The sequence below is a fragment of the Vanacampus margaritifer genome, chromosome 13 (genome assembly GCF_051991255.1).
Source record: "Vanacampus margaritifer isolate UIUO_Vmar chromosome 13, RoL_Vmar_1.0, whole genome shotgun sequence".
In the NCBI taxonomy this organism is placed as follows: Eukaryota; Metazoa; Chordata; class Actinopteri; order Syngnathiformes; family Syngnathidae; genus Vanacampus; species Vanacampus margaritifer.
Genome location: NC_135444.1, coordinates 7125004 through 7145265, shown reverse-complemented (window position 1 = coordinate 7145265; position 20262 = coordinate 7125004). Strand labels below are relative to the sequence as shown.

At 39.0% G+C, this 20262-nt stretch overlaps 1 protein-coding gene across 2 annotated transcripts; it reads right to left on the bottom strand.

Moving 5' to 3' along the window:
• Positions 1 to 426: 426 nt before the first annotated feature.
• On the bottom strand, positions 427 to 18993 carry crtc1b (CREB regulated transcription coactivator 1b). 2 transcript variants are annotated; one of them, XM_077584728.1, is made up of 14 exons: positions 18808 to 18993; positions 17340 to 17456; positions 16748 to 16873; positions 14142 to 14203; positions 13838 to 13932; positions 13253 to 13323; positions 13126 to 13169; positions 11702 to 11925; positions 11206 to 11357; positions 9989 to 10207; positions 9598 to 9684; positions 7525 to 7611; positions 7268 to 7442; positions 427 to 4070 (listed from the first exon to the last, which is right to left on the bottom strand). In XM_077584728.1, the coding sequence occupies exons 1-14, from the start codon at positions 18931 to 18933 to the stop codon at positions 3859 to 3861; spliced, it is 1797 nt and encodes a 598-aa protein (XP_077440854.1). In that variant the 5' UTR covers positions 18934 to 18993; the 3' UTR covers positions 427 to 3858. The 2 variants fall into 2 exon arrangements, with proteins under 2 accessions (XP_077440854.1, XP_077440855.1); XM_077584729.1 differs by lacking the exon at positions 9598 to 9684.
• Between the last annotated feature and the right edge of the window lie 1269 nt (positions 18994 to 20262).

Sequence of the window (20262 nt, the reverse complement as noted above, 5' to 3'; positions counted from 1 at the left end):
TCCTTCCGTTAAAGTTGTATTAGCTGCCTAACTTGTGTCGGTTCCACATTATTCATCCAAGCATACTTTCTATCAGCAAGCAAGCTGAAGAGCACCTTCAAATTCTGACACAATAAAAACCTTTGTAACAAATACACCATATCCTCACTGTTTTCTTGCAGAAAGAATCTTGTGTAGCAAGATTCGGATATAAAGCATGCTGTTGTGACATCATAAACATAGCTTTCACTAACGTTGGAGTTAGATTGCAGCACTGGCAGTTTGTGTAATTCTCCAGCCAAGATTTTTTTTTCTTATTTAAAACAGATAACCACAACATAAAGCTTGAGGTGATTTGGTGTGCAGGTGTGTGTGTGGAGGGGGTTCAACGACCTACAAGAATTACATTCGGAGCAACGTTCCTTTGCAACACAAGAGCGCAAGCTGCACCAGAGTAAGCCCTTTCTATATTTGCATCCCCTAAAGTCTTCACACATACAAAAAAACAACAACAAGACAAGCAGAAATAGAGTTTACAAAATAAAAATAGAGAATTCATCTTTTCTTTGACATGAAAATATCTTCGGAGTATACATCTGGTGTGAAACAGTCAGCATTCAAATCAGGCAAATAAGTCCCTGTTCAAAAGCCAGGAAGTCACAAATAAAGTGCCAAGCAACTAGAGGACTAAACATTGCACAAAAACAGGGAGGGAAGGAACAAAACACTTCACATGGCCCAAAAACCTGACATGATAGATAACAAATACAGAGAAACAAATAAAAACAACAATCATATCTGGTGTTAATTGAGCATAGAAGAGTGACAGCGTACATGGGATACAAATCTGCTTAGCGTGTATCAGCTCATGCGGCCTACTGCGACGCAGAAACTTCAGGTCCACTAACGCAAAACAAACGGTGCACATGCCAAACTGCCATCTTGGCGAGACGGAACCCTGCGGCCATTTCCTTGACAAGACTGCAGCGCAAAAGGGTTGGCCACATTTTGCTTATGAGAAAACGCGCTCGTATGCGGTGAGATGCTACAGCAGGAAGAGAAAGAACAAATGTTTGACCAAGACTCCCCGTGTCATTTGGCAACTAGGATACTGCCCACTTAGTACATTCTTTTATGAGTCATGAAGTAGCATAATACAGACTTGGAGGTCACTAAACAGGGAACAGAATTAACTGTCGCACAGGAGAAGCCCTACATGCATCCCTCGAAACTTTGCGACAGCGTTACGTTACACCGAGCTTTCATTCAGAGGGTTCAACTGTCAGATTCTTCATGCATTGTTTCAGCTATAGTGTATATGTACAAGGTACAAGAAGGATTATTTAGCATCACAGACAGAAATGACAGACGTTCCGAAGGCTGCCATTGCTCAGCTTGACTCAAACATACACTGATTGTATGAATGAAGATGGCAGTCTTAAAAAGGAAAAATCCAGCTCCGGTTTTCGTTACATACAGCTTTTTTTTTGGGGGGGGGGGGGGCTATTTTCATTTTTAATGATTTTATTTTATCTAAGCCTGAACAAAGTATGTTGTGTGTCTCCATGTGAAAATTTGCCACCAAAGTTTTAAAAAAAAGAAGTATAAATTGACCTTTAAGTAAAAAATAAAATCTAGATGGACCTTAAAAAAGTAAAAAAATAAAAATAAAATAAAGTCTAGATCGACCTTAAAAAAGAAAAAAAAAGTCTAGATTGACCTTAAAAAAGTAAAAAAATAAATAAAATAAAAAAGTTACAAATAAGTCTATTGACCAAAGAAAGCTAAAAGTACTGATAGCAAACTCATATTGTAAAACTTAATTCAAAATTAGTTACCCTACAAAGCACTATTGAACTGAATGTTTGCAATATACCATTCTGTAACATCTCAGTTTTAGCCACATGTATAAGAGCAACAACATCTCTACTGATATGTGGCAGACTGTATGTGGGAACCCCCAAGATGGATTTTTCCTTTAAATGTCATGTTTTAGTCTGGCTTGCATAGGAACCACCTGAACATCTGTTCAAAGTACAGCAGATCCATGCTTAACAGTAAAAAGACTGTGGTGAGCCCCACTCGACTGTGGAGCTGCGACTTGATCCCAAGAGTTGAGTAATAAGCACAAATGATCAGCATGTCTGTACACAAATGCTAGAATATACCAAACGAGATCACACTGCGCGAGAAACAACTCTCAGGGAAACTCTGACAAAAGGCCACCATGGATCGTTTTCTGCTGAATCTGAATGTAGAGCGAGCTGATGTTAAGTCTTTGTAAACATGAATTGGAAAATCTGTAAACAGTTCTTGATTCAACCACATCCCTGATTGTTTTAGTCACCATTCATGTTGGTTACAACATGAAATGGAGCTCACACTAATGGAAAATATTTATCTAAATATGTTTCTAGAAAGACCATTTTATGCTCGCCTTTCAGTTTTCTATGTTAAGACACTCAATAGAGGTACTGTAAATATTTCCTAGGAATAAACGCCCATTTTCCTCATGTGGTAACGTTGAACAGTGTTTTTGTTAGAGCTTCCCTTTTAAGGAGCAAAAAGCCTCCCCATATTTGCGCTCCTCCCCATTTAGATATTTTTCCCCCATCGCCCACTTAATAAAACGTCAATAATTTGGCTATAAAGTGTACCGCTACAAAATACAGTACATTGATTTGTCAGACCTTACACAACATAATCACAAATAGCACTGAACAAAACATATGCCTCTGTCAAATACAAGAAAAAGTTACAAGAAGTTACGAAAATATGCTGTCACATCAGACACTTAACAGTAGAATACTCATGTAAGGCAAAATCAGGTGATTTTCACAGTGACGACTTCAAAAAGATTTCAGATTTGAGAGTTCGCCAGTTTCACAACAGACAGCTTCCTTCCCTGAAAGAGCAGTCTGTTGGCTTTTTTTCATTTTCAGAACATTAATTACGCTTTCCAGTTACGTGATTATACCTGATCTTCTAAAAACAACCCTGCTTTTGGAGCCGATATGTTTTCCGGCATAAGGTGTGACTTCTGGCCTACAGCAACGAATATGGCACGTCGAACACTGAAGAGCAACTATGGGGAGGTTTTGCACTCCTTCATTAAACAAGTAGCGTAATCACGCACACACACACACACACACACACACAATTGAAACATATTCAAAAGTCATAAATAAACAAATTACATCAGTGCAGATTTACACTACGCCCACAGAGAGCATTTTGGCATCGGATGAAACCAGACGAAAAACATTCAAACAAAATAAATAAACAAAACACATCAATACAAACGGCATCAAAACACAGTACATGATTAAAAAAACAAAAAACAAACATTTGGTTGTCAAAAATAAAGCTTTGAGTGTGATAGCTGTTGAATACCCGAAATTTTTGATGCAGGCAGGAAAAGCAACAGCTTTTTTTTTCTCTCCTTTGAACATGACCAATAGGATACGTATGCTTTAGTCCAATGTCTCTGCAGCTTCCTGCTACCAGCAAATATAAATAAAAACAAATATTAAAGTGAATATGAACAGGAAAGAAATGTGCGTTTTTGGAAAATATGCGGCATTTAATGGTACACTGTAAACACAGCCGTGCTAGCCAAAGCGCTGAGCGACCAATCTCTTTTCAAAAGGACAGCCAGACCATTCCCCGGAAGCCACAGGGGGTCCCTTTTCCCTGCAGTCTTTTGGTGGCGCGTCATCGGGTCAAAGGGCTTTTACCGAGTGGAGGGCGAGGTCGGACCGCTGGATGGCCATGCAACAAGGGAGAGGGCTTCAACCCTGCCCTTTGTCTCTCCTCCATTCACACCTTCCAGTGTTTTATCTTCTTGTTGCTCGCCGCCAGTCAGCCAAGCGGCTCACGTCACAGCCTGTCCATCCTGAACGTGTCCTCGGTGGCGGAGTCGGCCAGCACCATGTCAGGGTCGTTGAGCATGTGCAGTCCGTCCAGGGTCAGGGGGTCGATCTTCAGCTCATCCAGAGGGAACTGAGAGTCCGCGTCGAAACTGACGTCGCCAACGCCTGCCAGCGAATTGGTGAGCTCTTTGGATAGGCTCGGCGGAGACTCACCTGTGACTGCAATGTGTGACATCAAAGAGACATGTGGGTGTGCACGGGGCATGAAAAACTGCTGCTTCTTTACCCCAGTGATGGAATCAGACATTTGACCATAAAATTATACCCCAAAAAAGTATGACAAGGAAAAATAAGTACTGCAGTCAAAAACTACCAGTACAATTTGGGGTTAAGCAAAGTCAACCTTCAACACTGTTTGACAATAATATGTCATATGTGACCTCACTAGTCTAAACATGGCATTCTGATTACATTTGTGGAATATGAGTTATGCAGCAAAATCCAGCCGTTTTGATCAATCTCAGGGGGCGGCCATTTTGCCACTTGCTGTTGACTGAAGATGACATCACAGTTGCTCAGGGCTCAGGCAACGGCCAATCACTGCTCATCTGTTTTCTGAAGCTGAGCTGTGATTGGTTGTTACCTGAGAAACTTTGATGTAATTTTCAGTTAACAGCAAGTGGCAAAATGGCCGCCTTCTGATATTGATCAAAACTGCCGGATTTTGCCTCTTAACTCATATTCCACTAACACAATATTAACCAGAATACGGTATTTAGATTAGTGGGGCTGCATAGAACATATTATTGTCAATATTTTGTTGTTGTTGACTTCCCCTTTAATGCATCATTGCTTGGAAAGTAACCACCCTTATTTCAAGGTAACAGCCCTAACGGGTACTCACGATAGCGGCCGATACCAGTATCCATTCAAAGTTGTATTGGGACATTTTCTGGCCACTGAAATGTTCCATTTTGTTTATTTATTTAAATTCATTTTATTGCGTTCTACAAAAAAAAAAAAAAAGTATTTTATGAACAAAAGGAAAAAGGTAATAGAAAATTGACATTTATTTCATGCAATTTTAATGAAAAGTGCTATTGGAATATAAAGTTCTTCACAATTATTTGTCATTGGCTTAATACTAAATTTTATGCATCAAAAGTACTAGTGATATACCTGAGTTGATAAGGGGAGAAGATAGATTAAAAATAATCCTGCAGAGGGAGTCTTTTTGGATCTTCACTTTAAGAGCCCCTAAATTTCCTTTTCTTTAAGATCTCTTCTGTAAAAGACATTGTAAATAATTGTATATTATATATTGTAAATCGTATATTGCGTTTCATGTTTATTATTATTGACTTTTAAAAGTATTGCTGGTTGTTTGTTGCTTGCTGATTGGATGACGAGTACCAGCTGACTGTGTCCATCCCACTGTGAACATGTGACTAACTTCTATATAAGCATTTGTATGACAGTCCTTTTTAGCTTGCCCTGACAAAGGCCTACCAAGCCGAAACGCATTAGCAATTTTTAATCAACTGGCCATGTGGCAATAAAGGCCTTTTACTTGGAACACCTTTGAGGTGCCTCAGTTTTCTCTCTTCTTTAGTGATATCGGTACTTAGTATCGTTACTACTGAAGGATTGAGTAAATGTATCGGTCTGAAAAAAGTGGTGTCGAACATCCTTAATTAGCATTACATGAAATTTAGAACAAAGATTTTGTAATTGATATGAAGAAAGAACACGATCTATAACAATTCAAAATACACTGCACTGTGTGATTAACAATGCTTTACAAAAACCTGAGTACAATTTCTAGTTCTAACAAGATCACCTTGGTTGTCAGGGTCATTGGTTTTAGTGAACTCACTATTTGTGGTCAGAATTTTACATACACTCATCATTGGCATGAATGTCATTAAGATTTCATGATTGATTTGAGCTCTTCTTTTCCCAGATAGGAATTATCTAGCGTACATTAGGGGTTGTACAAACTAATCATTCGTTGTGCCACTCGAAAAAATCCCTGTGTACAGTAAAGTAGATTTCAAAGTCTTCTGGTTCCAAAACTTGCCATTGTTGTGGTTTACTGGCATCGTGGCACAAATAATCAGAGAGACTACATAGAACACAGACTCAATACAGTTAACAGATGTGCCTTGATGGGCCGTGGCGGCCATGTTGGCAGGGGAATGTTCCCAACTTCCTATTGAAGGTAATTACTGCAGTGGTCCCTAACCATTTGGGACCAGGCATATAGGTCAGCCCCCCACCCTGTCAATTATCATCCAACGGGCAATAAATGTAGGGCTGGGTGATAACATATGATTATGATATCGCAGTGACCAGCTGTGAACAAAAAGTATTTACATTATGTACATTACCCAAATATTTTAGTAAATGGTCCCGAAGCTTCTAGAATGTCCCCGTTATAAAAACAACAACAACATCTTGTTAGTGATCATGATTGACAGCATATTAAAGATTTGTTTGACATGGATGGACTCAAAACAGCGATTTGTAGATGTTAGTTATGAAAGTCTTAATTTAAAAAAATGTAATTTTGACCCTGATTTTTATTTATTTTATTATTTCTAAATTGTACATGCTATTTTTAAAACACATTGTATAATAATACCACCATAAAAAAAGGTTAATATATAATTAAAAGCCCAAACTTAATACTAATAGAGCGTTAGTAAACTTCTGACCTCAGCTATTATAGTATTGTGCAAGAAATATATAGCAATGCAGCGATAGTTACAAAATTATTTTGACGATACAATGAGATACAATAAGGGCAACTGTGATTGTCATTATCATGGTTATTGCCATTCTATTTTTCTATAATCAGTCATCACAATTCTCGTATTAGCATTAGCCTTGATGCTCATGTTAATGTCCACTGCGGTGAAAACGTATTAGCGGTTACCAAATACATATTTCCCCACTCTAATGTTTATCATCACACAAATGTAAATATCACACTAAGATAAGTAGACATAAATTGCATTTAAAAATAACTATTTAAAGCTACCTGGCCTTGTGTGGAAAAAGTAATTTCCCCTTGTTAAATCATGAATTACAGGTTCGGGAGGCTAATCACATTTTTTGTAAAGATGAACTATTTTCACTGACCACACTCAAGTCCGATCCTGTTCAAACAAGAAATTGCTTAAATAGAACCTGTCATACAAATGAAGTCATTCCAGTATGGACTGGATTTTTATTTATTTTTTTAAATCCTTGTACTTTTGGTTTTACAAAATATTGTATTCCAATTTCCCACAGCTTAAGTGGATGAGATAGCGACTGCAAGTGAAAGAACTTTAACAAAGAACACCAGAGATCCTTAACAGACTCTGTGGTAGTGCAAAAGTGGCACAGTGTGAGACAAGTGCACAATTTACCTGTTAGGATTATGTTGGGAATGTTGCCATGGCTACTGTAGCCAAGCTGCTGCGAGTCTTGCAGACTGCCGCCGCTGAGACCCATCATGGCGGCTTGAGTATAGTTGAGGGTGGAGCACTGCGTGTACAGGCTGGTAGAGCTTATGGGGCTCTCAATCATGTTGAACTGCTCCAACTTTAAGAGATTGAGTACATTTAAAAGGTCATCGAAATGCCCCAAACTTCTGTTTGTGTCCACTGCTATGCGTTAAAGTCACCTGGTGAGACAGAGCGTTGGTCTGCCTCGATGCCACCTGTTGATCGTAGAAGGAGTCGCCAAATATGCTGCCCACTACAGGAATGTGCTGCAAGAAGAATAAAGGGAGCCACACAATTCAAGTTGGATGTAAAGAACACCATCAACATATAAAAAGTCTAATTAGTCATATGTAAAGTTATCCAGGCTTAAAGCAGACACTCCAAGCAACAGAAAATGCAAGCGAAAGGTGTCACAACTATAGCACTGAGCAGTGACAGAAGCGGGTGACACTCATGAGGAGGCCTGACAGTGATCGGATTTTTCCAAAAGAAAGCAAGTGATGAATGAAATGAACAGGTAGTGTCCTTGACAAGGTTTAAGATTCAACACACTTTTGCTTGGATGCAATAAAACACAAAATGACATTGGCGAAACGTGAGGCCCGAATATGACGTGCTTGTTTATCCGGCCAACTGTTGGAGACCAACCACGGTATTGCCTTGTTGCACTGACCTCAGCAGGCCTCTTCATGGCACAGGACAGACATTTGATAAGGGGAAATTCCATTAGTGTGTCCCTCCACAGAACCACTATCACTATTCTGATCATATTGGTTTGGAATGACAATAAGTTCTTGAACTGACACAGATGAATTAGTTTAACTCAAATGGAACTTGGGCTGAGGGCTGACAAAATCACTACTGACAGCACAGTTAGGCAGGGACTACAACTAGGCCACTATGACAAGATTCTTGGACTCATTTTACATGCAGTCAATAATCCTTTCAGTTATGTAAGGCCCGACAACTTTATTAAATAACTATTAATTATTTATTTATTTATAAGCTATTTATTTAATAATAAATAATGGACACACAGTCAACTGGTTATTCATTTCTTTTGATTAAGATGACGTCCCATGAACCCTTTTTACGTTTCTTTTATGTGCCCTCTATTTACCTTCATTTTTTATATCACTCAAGTTAATACACTGTACCTCTTCAATACAATTATTACACCAACTACAGGTTGCATATTTTTCCCCCCTCTATTAGGCTGCCAGGCCTTAGCAACAAATTGGTCAATTTGAGGCCGTGCAATTTGATTAGGATAATAATAATAATAAATGATTAAATAATACTGAAATTTGACCTTAACTCGTGGGCAGTATTTTATTTTGAAATGGCTTGGTCAGAACCAACAAAAAGCCAAAAAATGGTCACAATAACGCCTAGGGGTTAAAGGACATATGATGAGCTAAGAGTTGCAAATAGTCAACTGTGCGTGACTGGCTGTCCACCAATTACTACATTTGTCTCCTTCGGGTATCTGTAGCAGAAAGATGGTGGTAAAACATGTCAGCCTCTTGTAAGGAGAGGCACATCGCATGTAATATAATCACTGATTACCATACCTACAATTACATTTTAAAATGTTCGTTGATGTGACAGAACTTTTTTTTTTGCATATTATTTAAATAGCTGATTTTCAAAATAAATGAACATTGAAAAATAAAAAAGAAACTATACAAACTGTCCTTTTTAAGTTATTATAATAAGATACAGAAATATATAGATTATTTAAAAAAAAAAACATAAATTTGCCAACAACATAAAATCTACCTAAACTTAACTAGTAGTCCCAAAGTTGTTTTCCTTCCTTTATATCACCCTTTGCTGTGAAAGGATTAAGTGTAAAAACACATGGAAGATCCCTGATCCCTCTACCAAATGTTTTACGGAAAAGGTGATGACTTTCTCCCAAAAGAGATAGAGATGTTTATGTTTATGTGAATAACAGATGTTAACAGAGAACTGGGCTCCAACTAGCTGCTAAAATACATCTGTCTGTGAGTTCCAAATAATGAGGAAAAGGTGAATGACTCTTTGAGGAAGTCTAAAGATCAGGACCTCCATCAACAAACTGGCCGTAGTGTCATGCACAGCAAACAGTGACAATTGTGATGAGGAAATGAGATGTGTACACCATGACTGATACAAAAGGATGAAAAGCAGCCTATCAAGTATTAGCTTCCCCCCCAGGAACAAAGCCCTTCCCCAAAAAGCAGCTAGCTTGCTGGGTGGGCTCTTACTTGAGGCGAGCCGCCGGGGGAGAAGCCTTGATTGGAGACTGGGGAGGTTGGAGACTGAGTGGCTGGTGAGCCAGTCTGATTGCGATACTGTTGGAGGGAAGAGGGTTAGCGAGCGCTAAGATCCAGGCTAGTCACACACAAATCTCGACGACGCGAGGTGGCTTCAGAAAAGTGTTCAGTCATTACGGAGCGTTCACTAAGAGCAAAATGACTTAGTAGATACTCCGCTTCATCAGTGGTCTTTACAAATGTGATTGTACAATAAAAGCCACACATCCTATCGAGCCGAAAAAGTTGTGGTTGAAAGAAATTAAAGATCCAGTACAGTACGTGATGATCTTTGTTCTCTGTAATTCTAGAGTACCCGGCATTGAGTTTCTTGCTGTCTTACCGAGCTGATGCTGGCTGAGGTCTGGCTGTCCGGGGATGGGCTGTTGGCAGTGCCTGTTCCAGTGGATGGAAGAGTGGGCAGGGTGATGAGCTGGATACCCTGCGGCGGCTGTTTCTGCAGGTCGCTGAGCAACTGAGCCTGGGCCTGAGCAGTCAGATGGTTGAAAAGGGGGAACTGGGAAAGCTGTTGCTCCAGGGTTTGCTGTTCCGTTGGAAAAATCTATTGGAAAAGTAGCAAAAGTATTTCATGATTTGAATTGAGAAGTTATCTCAGGAATCTCTAATCACCTCATGACTCGATTACAATTCAGAGCGCTCCCATTCCATTATTTATTGTACACTACACTGTGCGACGACAGATTCTTACTCTAGTTACTGGTTGTCGATCCACATCAATTACCAATGCATACGAGGTATCGCTATCGGATCGATACACAGCTTTATTTCAAGGTATCGGTATTTCGTGACACCGCCCCCTTGTGGCGTTTTATAATCAGGAACTAGAATTTAGAAACCGGAAAATGCAAAATTTGGCTCTGGAAACAAGTTTTGCGACTAAACGATGACAGGCTAGATACCACATTGCATGTTTTCACTGGATATTATGACACAAGTTGTGCTCATAAGTAAACTTAACGCACTACTCACTCGCAGCTTTGCAGGAGAGTGAGTCTGGTCAACCGCCCTATCAGTTGCATTTCTGAGGTGGGGCAAACCTAAGTTAACAGACAGTGGAATTGAACCGATGCGCGAAAAGTGACTTGTTGAAGTATTTCTTTTTTATTTTAGAGTAAAAATCCAAAATGGCTACCAGCCGAAGAGAAACAGTAGTGAAAGACTTATGCCATTGTTGTGGGGAAAAAATTGAAGATTCATGGTGTCATGAGTCACTCTGTTTTGATATTGGAACAGCGTTAGCGAAGACGACATCAACGCGAATAGACGAATTTGATTGGCCTGTTTTCGGTGCCGAATCGTTGTATACGGATGCCTGTCCAGACCCACTTGAAAAAGAAAGTGGGTGTGGCTTGCCAGGCTAATCGGGACTTGGTGTCGGACTAACTACTCGTTCTGGTATCAGTCTGAAAAAAAGTACTATCAAACATCCCTAACAAAGTAATCTTTGAATATTTTCGGAACACAAGAATAAACACAATAAATTCAACCAATAAGAAGAGTCCAGTCCAAAAGAGTCAAGGCAAGCGAGCAAAATGTCACCTGTGTGATGTTAACAGGTGAGGAGAGGGTGGGCGACAATTGCTGTGTGGACTTCTGAAGATGGAGGTCGGTGGTTAGTGTAAGTGGCACCACGGGAGGCTGGCGGCGCTGTTCTGTTACAGTCATGGAGGGCTGAGACGTCGGAGGGATGCCTGGGAGAAAAATTTTAAAACGCATGTGTAAGAATTCCAGAAAACAGTAGCGTTCCCACACCCTGCACAAAAGTGCAGATTGTACAAGAAACTGCTGCGCTATACTGTACATATTGATTCATTATGCAGAAATTGCAGTGCTTAAAAGAGCAAAAGTCAACAGTTTACACATCAGCCAAAGTGAACTTCTGCTGTTATTGTTTCGAAAATATTGTGCTGTTTATGTAAAAAAACAAAAAAGTAAAATACAAATAAATACAAATGAATTGAAATATATACATTTTAATAAAAATGTAAATAAATTAAAATAAAATTAAGAAAATACAATTTGTTGCAGTTGATACCATGGCTGGCAGCGCTGATGCCGAGATGGGTGAGGTTGGTGGTCAGACTGCCTGTGCTGTTGGACGAGCTGAGGGACGGGAAGGCAACTGTGTCTTCAGGGTCCAGCGGGGTGGACAGCGGTGGAGGGAACTGGATGTTGGTGAGATCAGGCAATGAGCCGCCTGTGTTGTGTGCAGCAGGCAGCACCGCTGGGTTCAATTCCTGGTCCGGTGATGGGAAAATGCTACAAAAACATTTTTAATTACTTTTGACTCGTAGAGGTGTCAGTCAATTAAAATTTGTAATCGTAGTTAATCGCATGACTTCAATAGTGAACTCATGATTAAAAGCACATTGTATATCTCAATTAAATCTAAATTTATAATAAAGTGTACAATATTTTTTTCAAATTTTTCATACTCTTGTTGACATAAAAGTGGGAAGAAATGAAAACCCAATAGAAATATGGTTGCATTTTTTTTAATCATTAAATCAGTAATTTCAGAATAATACATACTTTTTTCTTCTTTTTTTTGAGTGTGACATTGATTTGTGTTGGTAATTTTTCTGTCACTACATGGCATAATTGCATTTGTAAGACAATGGTGACAGCTCAGTGCATTTTTCTTTCCATATTAGGAGCTGACTAATTTTTAATACGAAGTAACTTGCGAACTTCTGCATTTAAAAAAAAAAGGTAAAATACAACTTGACGCCAGTCCCCACAAATATATGCATTATTATTGAATTTATTACTGCTAAATTGTGTTACAGTGACTCCTTTGAACGACGTTGAATGCTTTTATTTTGTTAAGTTCTTGGATGCGCATTGATTGTAAAGTGACACCGCTTTACTGCAAGCCTGAAGCCAGAGCCACTCTGCTGCGAGCGAGCCAAGATAGAGCACGACTATGTGTTACACTTACGAGCTATTTTCTGGAGTTGTTGAATAAACTACGCCTCACATCTAAAGATCAAGTGGCTTGAGGTCACTCCAACTGACAAGACGGCATCCATTCGGCTCTTGGTTCTCACAGGGTTTAAGAGTGCCACGGACACCTCTTGGAGAGCTGGAGCAACCTAGCTCGTTGCTAACGAGTGTGTTCTTTCAAAGCAAAGAACCGGCGGCAGTGCTACACAGTGCAAATGACGACTCCACACTAACATTCTGCCCCTTCAACATTGTGTGTTTTAGCTCCAGTGTAGTACACTGCATTTCTATTGGGTAATTTTGACGTAGACGTTTCTGCTGTGCCATGACAGGAATTCCCTTCAGTAGAGGATTTCCAAATAAGGGGCAGTTGTTAATCGAGCGTTAAAAGAATTAGTGCAAGGCTCTTTAAGTTAACGCGATAATTTTGACACCCTTACTTTTGAGAAAGTTCTCTCTGACAAAGATTCAATCTCCAAGAAGAAGAGAACCCAATGTATGATAGACACTCACTTGATTCCTGGGACATCACATGTGTTGTGGTTTGGTGAATCCCCCTGAAGACAGGACACACCTCAAGATTGGTATATGTGAACTAACATAAAATAAACAAACTAGCCCTTTCCTTTTCCATTTGTACCTTTTCGTCATCCCACAGCTGTTTCTGTGCATCGCTGTCTGCATTTGTCTCCAAGCTCTCCGTCCCAGGCACTGTTAGCAGCAGTACTAATTAGTCAAACATCCAGACACAGTTGCTTGCTATGACAAAACACACAATGATTCACATCAGGGCCAGAAATGAGTCATCAATATCCCGGCCAGTCAGGCAGATTACGGCGCTGTGCTCATGATTCCAGGGAGCCTAAAAATAGCAAGGTGACCACCAGGCAGACTGGGTGGATGCCAACCAATTAAGGTTTCGCTTTATCAAGGCTTCGCACACAATCCATGGAATATCAGTGAATTATTGATCGGTCTCTCTCCATCACCTTGAGTCAGCTCCATTCAGAGATTCCACTCCTCTGGAGGCAGGCCAAATACAGAAGCAGCAGCACGCTGAAGCAACGGGGCTGTATCTTTACAGCTATCTAAATATTTGACGACTGGTCGCGATCTGCACCCGCTTAAGTAGACCATGCGGCTTTGTGACATTTTGTGCATGAGGACTGCGGCAATGAATTAATAACAGCAGTTGTGGAGTTTTTGCGACCACATAATCCATTACCTCGTTTAGGTTGAAGCTCTTGTGATCCGCCGGCAAACACCTCTTGAGGTTTGGGATTCATGGTGCTCTGGTGTAAGGCAGAGTCTGAATTTGTCCTGTAAGAGAGATGGGGTTTCGTCTTTTCTCAATGGCAGTATAGTGTATTTAAAACATCCTACCTATAAAAACAATTGCTCCCTTACAAATATACATTATATTGCCCAAAGCACAGCTTGTGTGCAGCTGAGTCTCATGTAATTTAATTTTGGCAATATTGCCTGTCCTGGGTTTCATTCTGGAAAATGGCAAAGGGGAGATTGCTTACCTTCTCCAGCTTGTGTCTGGTGGCGGGGAGAGGTAAACTGAGCTGTAGGGGCAGCTGTCGATGTGAATCGAGTTAGGGCTAATAAAGAAGAAGGAATGAAAAATTGTCCAGATCTTAATTTTGCCTCTTGGCTCATTAGGCCAAATAGAGCCAATCAACAACATTATTCCAAGAAAGAAAATACAACGGTTTGAGCTAGAAGAGTAACAGAAAGTATCCCCCTATTCACACAGGGGAAGACATTTTTCTGTGGGGAAACGACATTTGAAGAATATAAAACAATATTCAATGTTTAGTACTCTATTCTTGGTTAGTGCTGCTGTATGAGAGACATCATTTTATATTCCAAAACAGGTAAATTTATAACGTCATAATGATACATATCCTCCTACATGAACATCATGGCAAGTTTCTCTTATTTCATTCAGAAAATAAAATGATAAAAAAAAAATTAAATGCAGAATTTTTTTTATAGTAGAATAGATAAATACCATTAAAGCGGTAATACCACCACCACTTTTCAAGGAATGTAATAAAGCGTTCAATTTTTTTTTAATAAATACAATAAAGTACTTCAACTAACATTCGAGTACAATCACAACAAACTAGTATTTTAATCATCTTTTAATCTATTGATTATTTTGTTACCGGATTTAAAAATCGGTAAACATGTTTTGATTTCCATTCTTATGTTCAAAACCAGGACATTATTTCAAATCAACAGTGCAGAAAACATTAATCATGATTTGGTGGTTTGGTCCCTAACTTGTCAGAAAATAGGTAAAAATGTAAACCATTGTTTTACAAAGTAAAAACAAAGTTTTTAAACACCAGCTGAATTTCTGAGCATTTGGAAATTTTTAAATTACAAAAAGATATCTAAATAATTAATCGGTTCTCAAAAATAATTGGATTAATTTGTTGGCATGAGTGACACACTCATTTCACACAATTTTAATGAAAAATACTATATTGGGAAATATAGGTCTTTATTTAAAACAATCTGTCATTATTTTTATTTTATTTTTATTTATTTTTTTTGGGGGGGGGGGCTATGTATCAAAAGTACTAGTGGTATAGGTGTTTGGTATCGGTATTGGTGACTACAGCAGTCAAGAGTTCAGTACTCGTACTGGTATTGGTCTGAAAAAAGTGGTATCTTACTTTTACTATTCATTTGATAATTGATTAGTTGTTGAGAAATCATTTAATTACTTCTACATTCAAGCATGCATATCATTAAACCAGTAAAAATCCTAATGAAAGCTTCAGAGGTTATGTTTTAGGAACACATTTTTGGCAGCTTGTTGGAACATTGGAACATGAAATGAAACCTCTTATAACAACTTACTTTTTTTTTTTTTTATGTTTCACGCGTTAAGTACGTTGAGAGACAGGAAAAGCTGGTCATCTATTTCAGGTTTGAGAGATCTGAGAAAGACCGTTTACCAGTAACTAGGTAGCATCGTGCCATGTACTGCGCCCCCCCTTTCATGACTGTTGATTTGATTGTATCTTTCCATATTTGTCACAACTTCATGCCGTCTTTGTACAGTTCTTCATGTCATGTCTTCTTGTAGTGGTAGAAAATAGCCAACGTTTGGCATTATGACTTTTTTTTTTTTTTAAACAAACAAAAAAACAATGGCATTGCGGTTCTCTCTTCAGCACCAACACTGTGGGCTATGCTACCACTTTGTTCTCTGCTAAGCTTGTTTACAATCATGTTTCGCTAGCAGTGCTGTTAACAAGTATTTGCAGGTGATGTAAAAATGCTACCACATAGTAGAGGCTTTGCTGCATTACATTAAACTTCAATCATGTCTCATAAAATATTGGCGTAGCGTACAAGGTGTAATGTGTCTAAAGTCACTGTTGTGTCAAATCTCAAATTCGTACGTGTTTAGTGAACTCAGTTCACACTTGAACAGCGTTGAGCATAACCCAGTACTTCTCAAATAGTGGTGGATAATTAGCGCCTGTACAGAAGTGTACTTTTTGTAGTCATGGCGGAGAGTTGAGTGGGTGCAAAAATATTTTCTTCTTCCTGAGGCGGCGTAATAAAAAAAACAATTGACAGTCGCCTTTTCAACATATGCCTGCACTCAGGCATGACCAATCAACTCACACTTAATCCAGTTATTACATTTGTGTAATAGTTGGATTTAGTGTAACTTGATTTGTCATACTTGGAGGCACAAATATGACGTAGTAAAAATTGACTGTTGTTGGGTTGCAGTCTCAGATGCTACATCAGTGCAGCAACAGAAATAACCCAATCCAATACCCAACACATAAATAATAAGATAAAAAACTATGGAGAGTTATGTTACGGTAGACTTTTTATACCACATAATGTATATATAATTGTTCTTTCACATAGCACTAATCTTTGGTACATGCTTAGAATCCATTTGTTACATGAGCCGTTACTGGACTGTGGACTAATTCAACTCATACAAATCCAGTGTTATGACTCAATTCAGAGTGGTTTTGGCTTTGCTGAATATTGGATACACACATGGATTCATGTAGAATTACTGTATCTGTTCAAACTAAGCAAATAACAATACTTTGTCCATAGCATATACATAAAAAAAGGATATTTGTCGTCCGTGTTTGTCAACTGAAAGAGGTCGGCGGTGGGGAGATGTGATGCGATTTCGTTCACGGTAAACGCGATCCACCAAACCGTGGTGCCTTGTTGTGCGACTGGTGTCCAACACAGAATTCTAGGGAGAACACACTCACAGGTCACTGAGGGCAATAATGAAGCTATCTCACACAACAACATACCAAAATATACCAGTAAGGTCTCAGGACTAATGGTGCAAATGTGTTAATTTCAAAATGAGTCAAGCCATGGGGCCCATACTGAAGCTTGAGCTGGCAAATGTATCTTAGAATGGAAAGCCATGACAAGCAATGATACACTACAATTTTTGAAAACCAAATTCCAATGCAGTGAAGAACTGATGATAACATCTTGCTTCTGTTTCATTGTGAACCACAAGATCCAAAAGAACTCCTGGTCCACCAAAGCAACTGTTAAGCATTACCACAAAAAAAAAAAAAAAAGTCCAATCTAAGACTGGATTGCTTTTTGTTTTAATTAAACCCAATTATATACCATTCATTATTTTTCCTGAAGGTTTCTCTGGACAAAAACAAACCAGCCGAGAAAGGCTAAGGGCTCACCTGAAAAGGCAGGTCAATGTTGCCATTCCCAATCTGATTGACATTGGGCAGTGAGCCTCCATAGTACTGTCCACGATTCTGCCCTAGTTGCAAATACTGGGTCTTCTGTAACTGCAACTGTGCAAAGTAAAATTGCATGACAGCATGAGTGCATGGCGGGTCTGACGGTACAAAAAGTAATGCAAAATAAATGAATGATGCCTACTAGTCCCCAGTTAAAGACAATGCATTTGTTACCTGACAGATGAAACCTGATGACATCAGGCAGATGAGGATGTTATGGCAATCATTTCAGACAAGATCTTCCATAGTAAGTAAACTCATGTCTATTAATGCCTGACAACTATTAATATGTTCAGAATGATTTGCAACAGACATTTCCTTATCAGTCCAAATTAATTTAGGTTCATACTAACACAAGGATGGAGTGCTCTCCAGCCAGTCAACATGGAATAATATGATCTAATGCAATGAAATGATGTCCCGTCCAATGGAAACGCAGAGACCAAAAATGTTGTTTTAACAATAGTGACTAACATTTCATTACAACTGTTTACACTGAAGCAAATTATATTTCCAAAAATGCAGATAAAATATTGGATTTCAATTTACTCAGTTGAAATCACTTTTTTTTTTTAAAGTCACCTTAAATAAGAACAAAATTCAAATATACTTTTAAATTTGTTTTCTTTATCATAAATAATCTGACAGAGATATAATATAAAATCCTACAAATTCGGCATTTAAAATTACAAGACAAAAAAATGTCAATATAAAACTGCATACATTCGTTGTTAAAGCCACATTTCTCTTGGAATTTATTAATTCGTGGATTATTTTTATTCGGCGTGAATCGATAATCATGACAACAACTGTCGAATGCGAACCCAGCTCAAATGAAAAGTGATGTCAAATTAAATGTTAATGTATTTTCAATGTTTTTCTGTTTTAAAATGAGTGCTGTGCTAGCGTGCTAATGTAGCGCTAGGTAGAGGACGAGATCAAAACAAACCACAGCTGGAGAACAGCTGGAGAAGGCGACTAACATTGATTGCCGCTAACGTTAGCTCGGCTTGCCAACATAAACCCTTCAGGGTTCTCCATCAATACCGACAGTTTATCGTCAATTAATTGCCTGCTTTGTAAAGTCGTGATTTACAAGCCAAACGATTCATTTGCTAATTAACTGTCAGCGGTGCCTGTTCGCATCAACCAGCTAGAGGACAGGTGCACATTCATTCTCAGCTCCAATGCACTAACTGGGCTAATTAGCGCAAAAGGTGTGTTTATTATTGGATGCTTTCCTTGCATATTTTTCGTCAAATAGTCATCCAGAGTAGCGGTTCTTGTTGCTGCAACAGACACGTTCACTTTTAGCGCATATACGTTCACATTTATTTTCACAGCATTCGAGAGCTGCCAAACGGCGTTGCAACAAAATGCGAAAAACGGCTTATGCACGTCTTACCCGTGCCGCTCTGGTGATATTCAAGTCTTTCATGACCTCTTCAAACGCCGCTGTCTCTTCCGCCTGTTTCTGGTTATGCAAAGCGATTTTTTCGCTAAATTTGCGGGGATTGTTAGAGGACGCCATCTTTCCCTCTTCTCTGAATGGAATGTTACGTTACGCACCACGTTGAGGCCTTCTGGTGTCGTCATCACGCACAGTCTGCGCCTCCGAGCGCGGGAAGGCGGGGTCGGACCATGCAGCCGCGCCCACCTTTTACTTGTCAATATGTCCACATGTTTTGGTCAAGTCAATCTTCACTAGCCGATGTGGATCTCAATCGTGAGGCACTTGTCATATTCTGAGAAGTCTAAACGACAAACCTTGCACAACAGTGAAAAGGGCCGGGAAAATTCAAAAGGTTAGAACCCAAACCAGTTAGTTACTTTAACTGAAAGTGAAATACTGTTGAGTTCCCTCCCTCACCACTCACTCAAAATTGTTGTACCACAAGATGGTGACAAATGGCTGCTTTTGTATGAACAATTCCGAGTTTACGTCGCAAGTCAAATTGTAACGATAGTCACAGGCAAACGCAGTAAAATCCGCTGTTTGTTTTCACTGTGAAAAGGAAGCGTTGCATTGGGGAAATAGCAGAAATGCCCGGATGTTCAGAATTGTCAAAAATAAATGTCTTTGTCCAACCCTTGATTCACATTTCACCCTGTGCTATGATGTACAGTTATATATTATGTAACTCTATGACACTGTATAGTTTGTCTATTTTGCTTTGTTTTAGTCTGCTTTCTGATGCTAGGTCAGCATTAAAACGAGAATCAGTTAGTGAACATAATACTATCAATTATTGTCATGAAAACAAATCTTGGCAATTAGCTTTTTGTAATTTTAATGTATTTTGTGTCCTTTATTTTAAATCTATGTGTATATGCTAGTGTTATGACAAAACACTTAAGATATTTTTCTATGTTTGGATCCCAGGAAGAAACAAAATTCAAAAGTTTGTGAAAGCAAGGTTCAAAGGGGGCTGAACGGTAGACTCCTAGTTTTTAGCACCCTGTCTCTTAGGTCCCGGAATTAAAACTCAATTTCCTCCCATGTCACTGCACCCAACTCTAATGACAACAAGCCTTGTGTATGGATGGTCCAGAGTGCAGATTCCATCCCTCCGGTGATCTGTTCTTCGTTAAACTTTGCAAACAGAACCAGTAGAGTACTGCTAACAATATACTGTATACATATACACACTCATGTATTAATTTCCCTGGTGGTGGTTGAATCTATATGATAGCTCTTTATTCTGACCAACTGTACAGTAATTTATGGAAACAGGCATACAGTATGGGTGCATAATTATCTGATTGCATTGTGAAGAAAATGTAAATGAGTACAAACACATCCACAGTTGCTAATTGACACAATGTTTCATACTCCATTGCACCCAAAGAACAAAACACA

Excerpts from the sequence above, each read along its gene's own strand:
- crtc1b (XM_077584728.1), bottom strand. The coding sequence starts at position 18,933 with ATGGCGTCCTCTAACAATCCCCGCAAATTTAGCGAAAAAATCGCTTTG. Across the intron at positions 13,324-13,837 it reads AGAGCTTCAACCTAAACGAG|TGCCTGGGACGGAGAGCTTG; the intron begins GTAATGGATTAT and ends TGCTGCTAACAG. Across the intron at positions 10,208-11,205 it reads CACCTGTTAACATCACACAG|ATTTTTCCAACGGAACAGCA; the intron begins GTGACATTTTGC and ends CTTTTCCAATAG.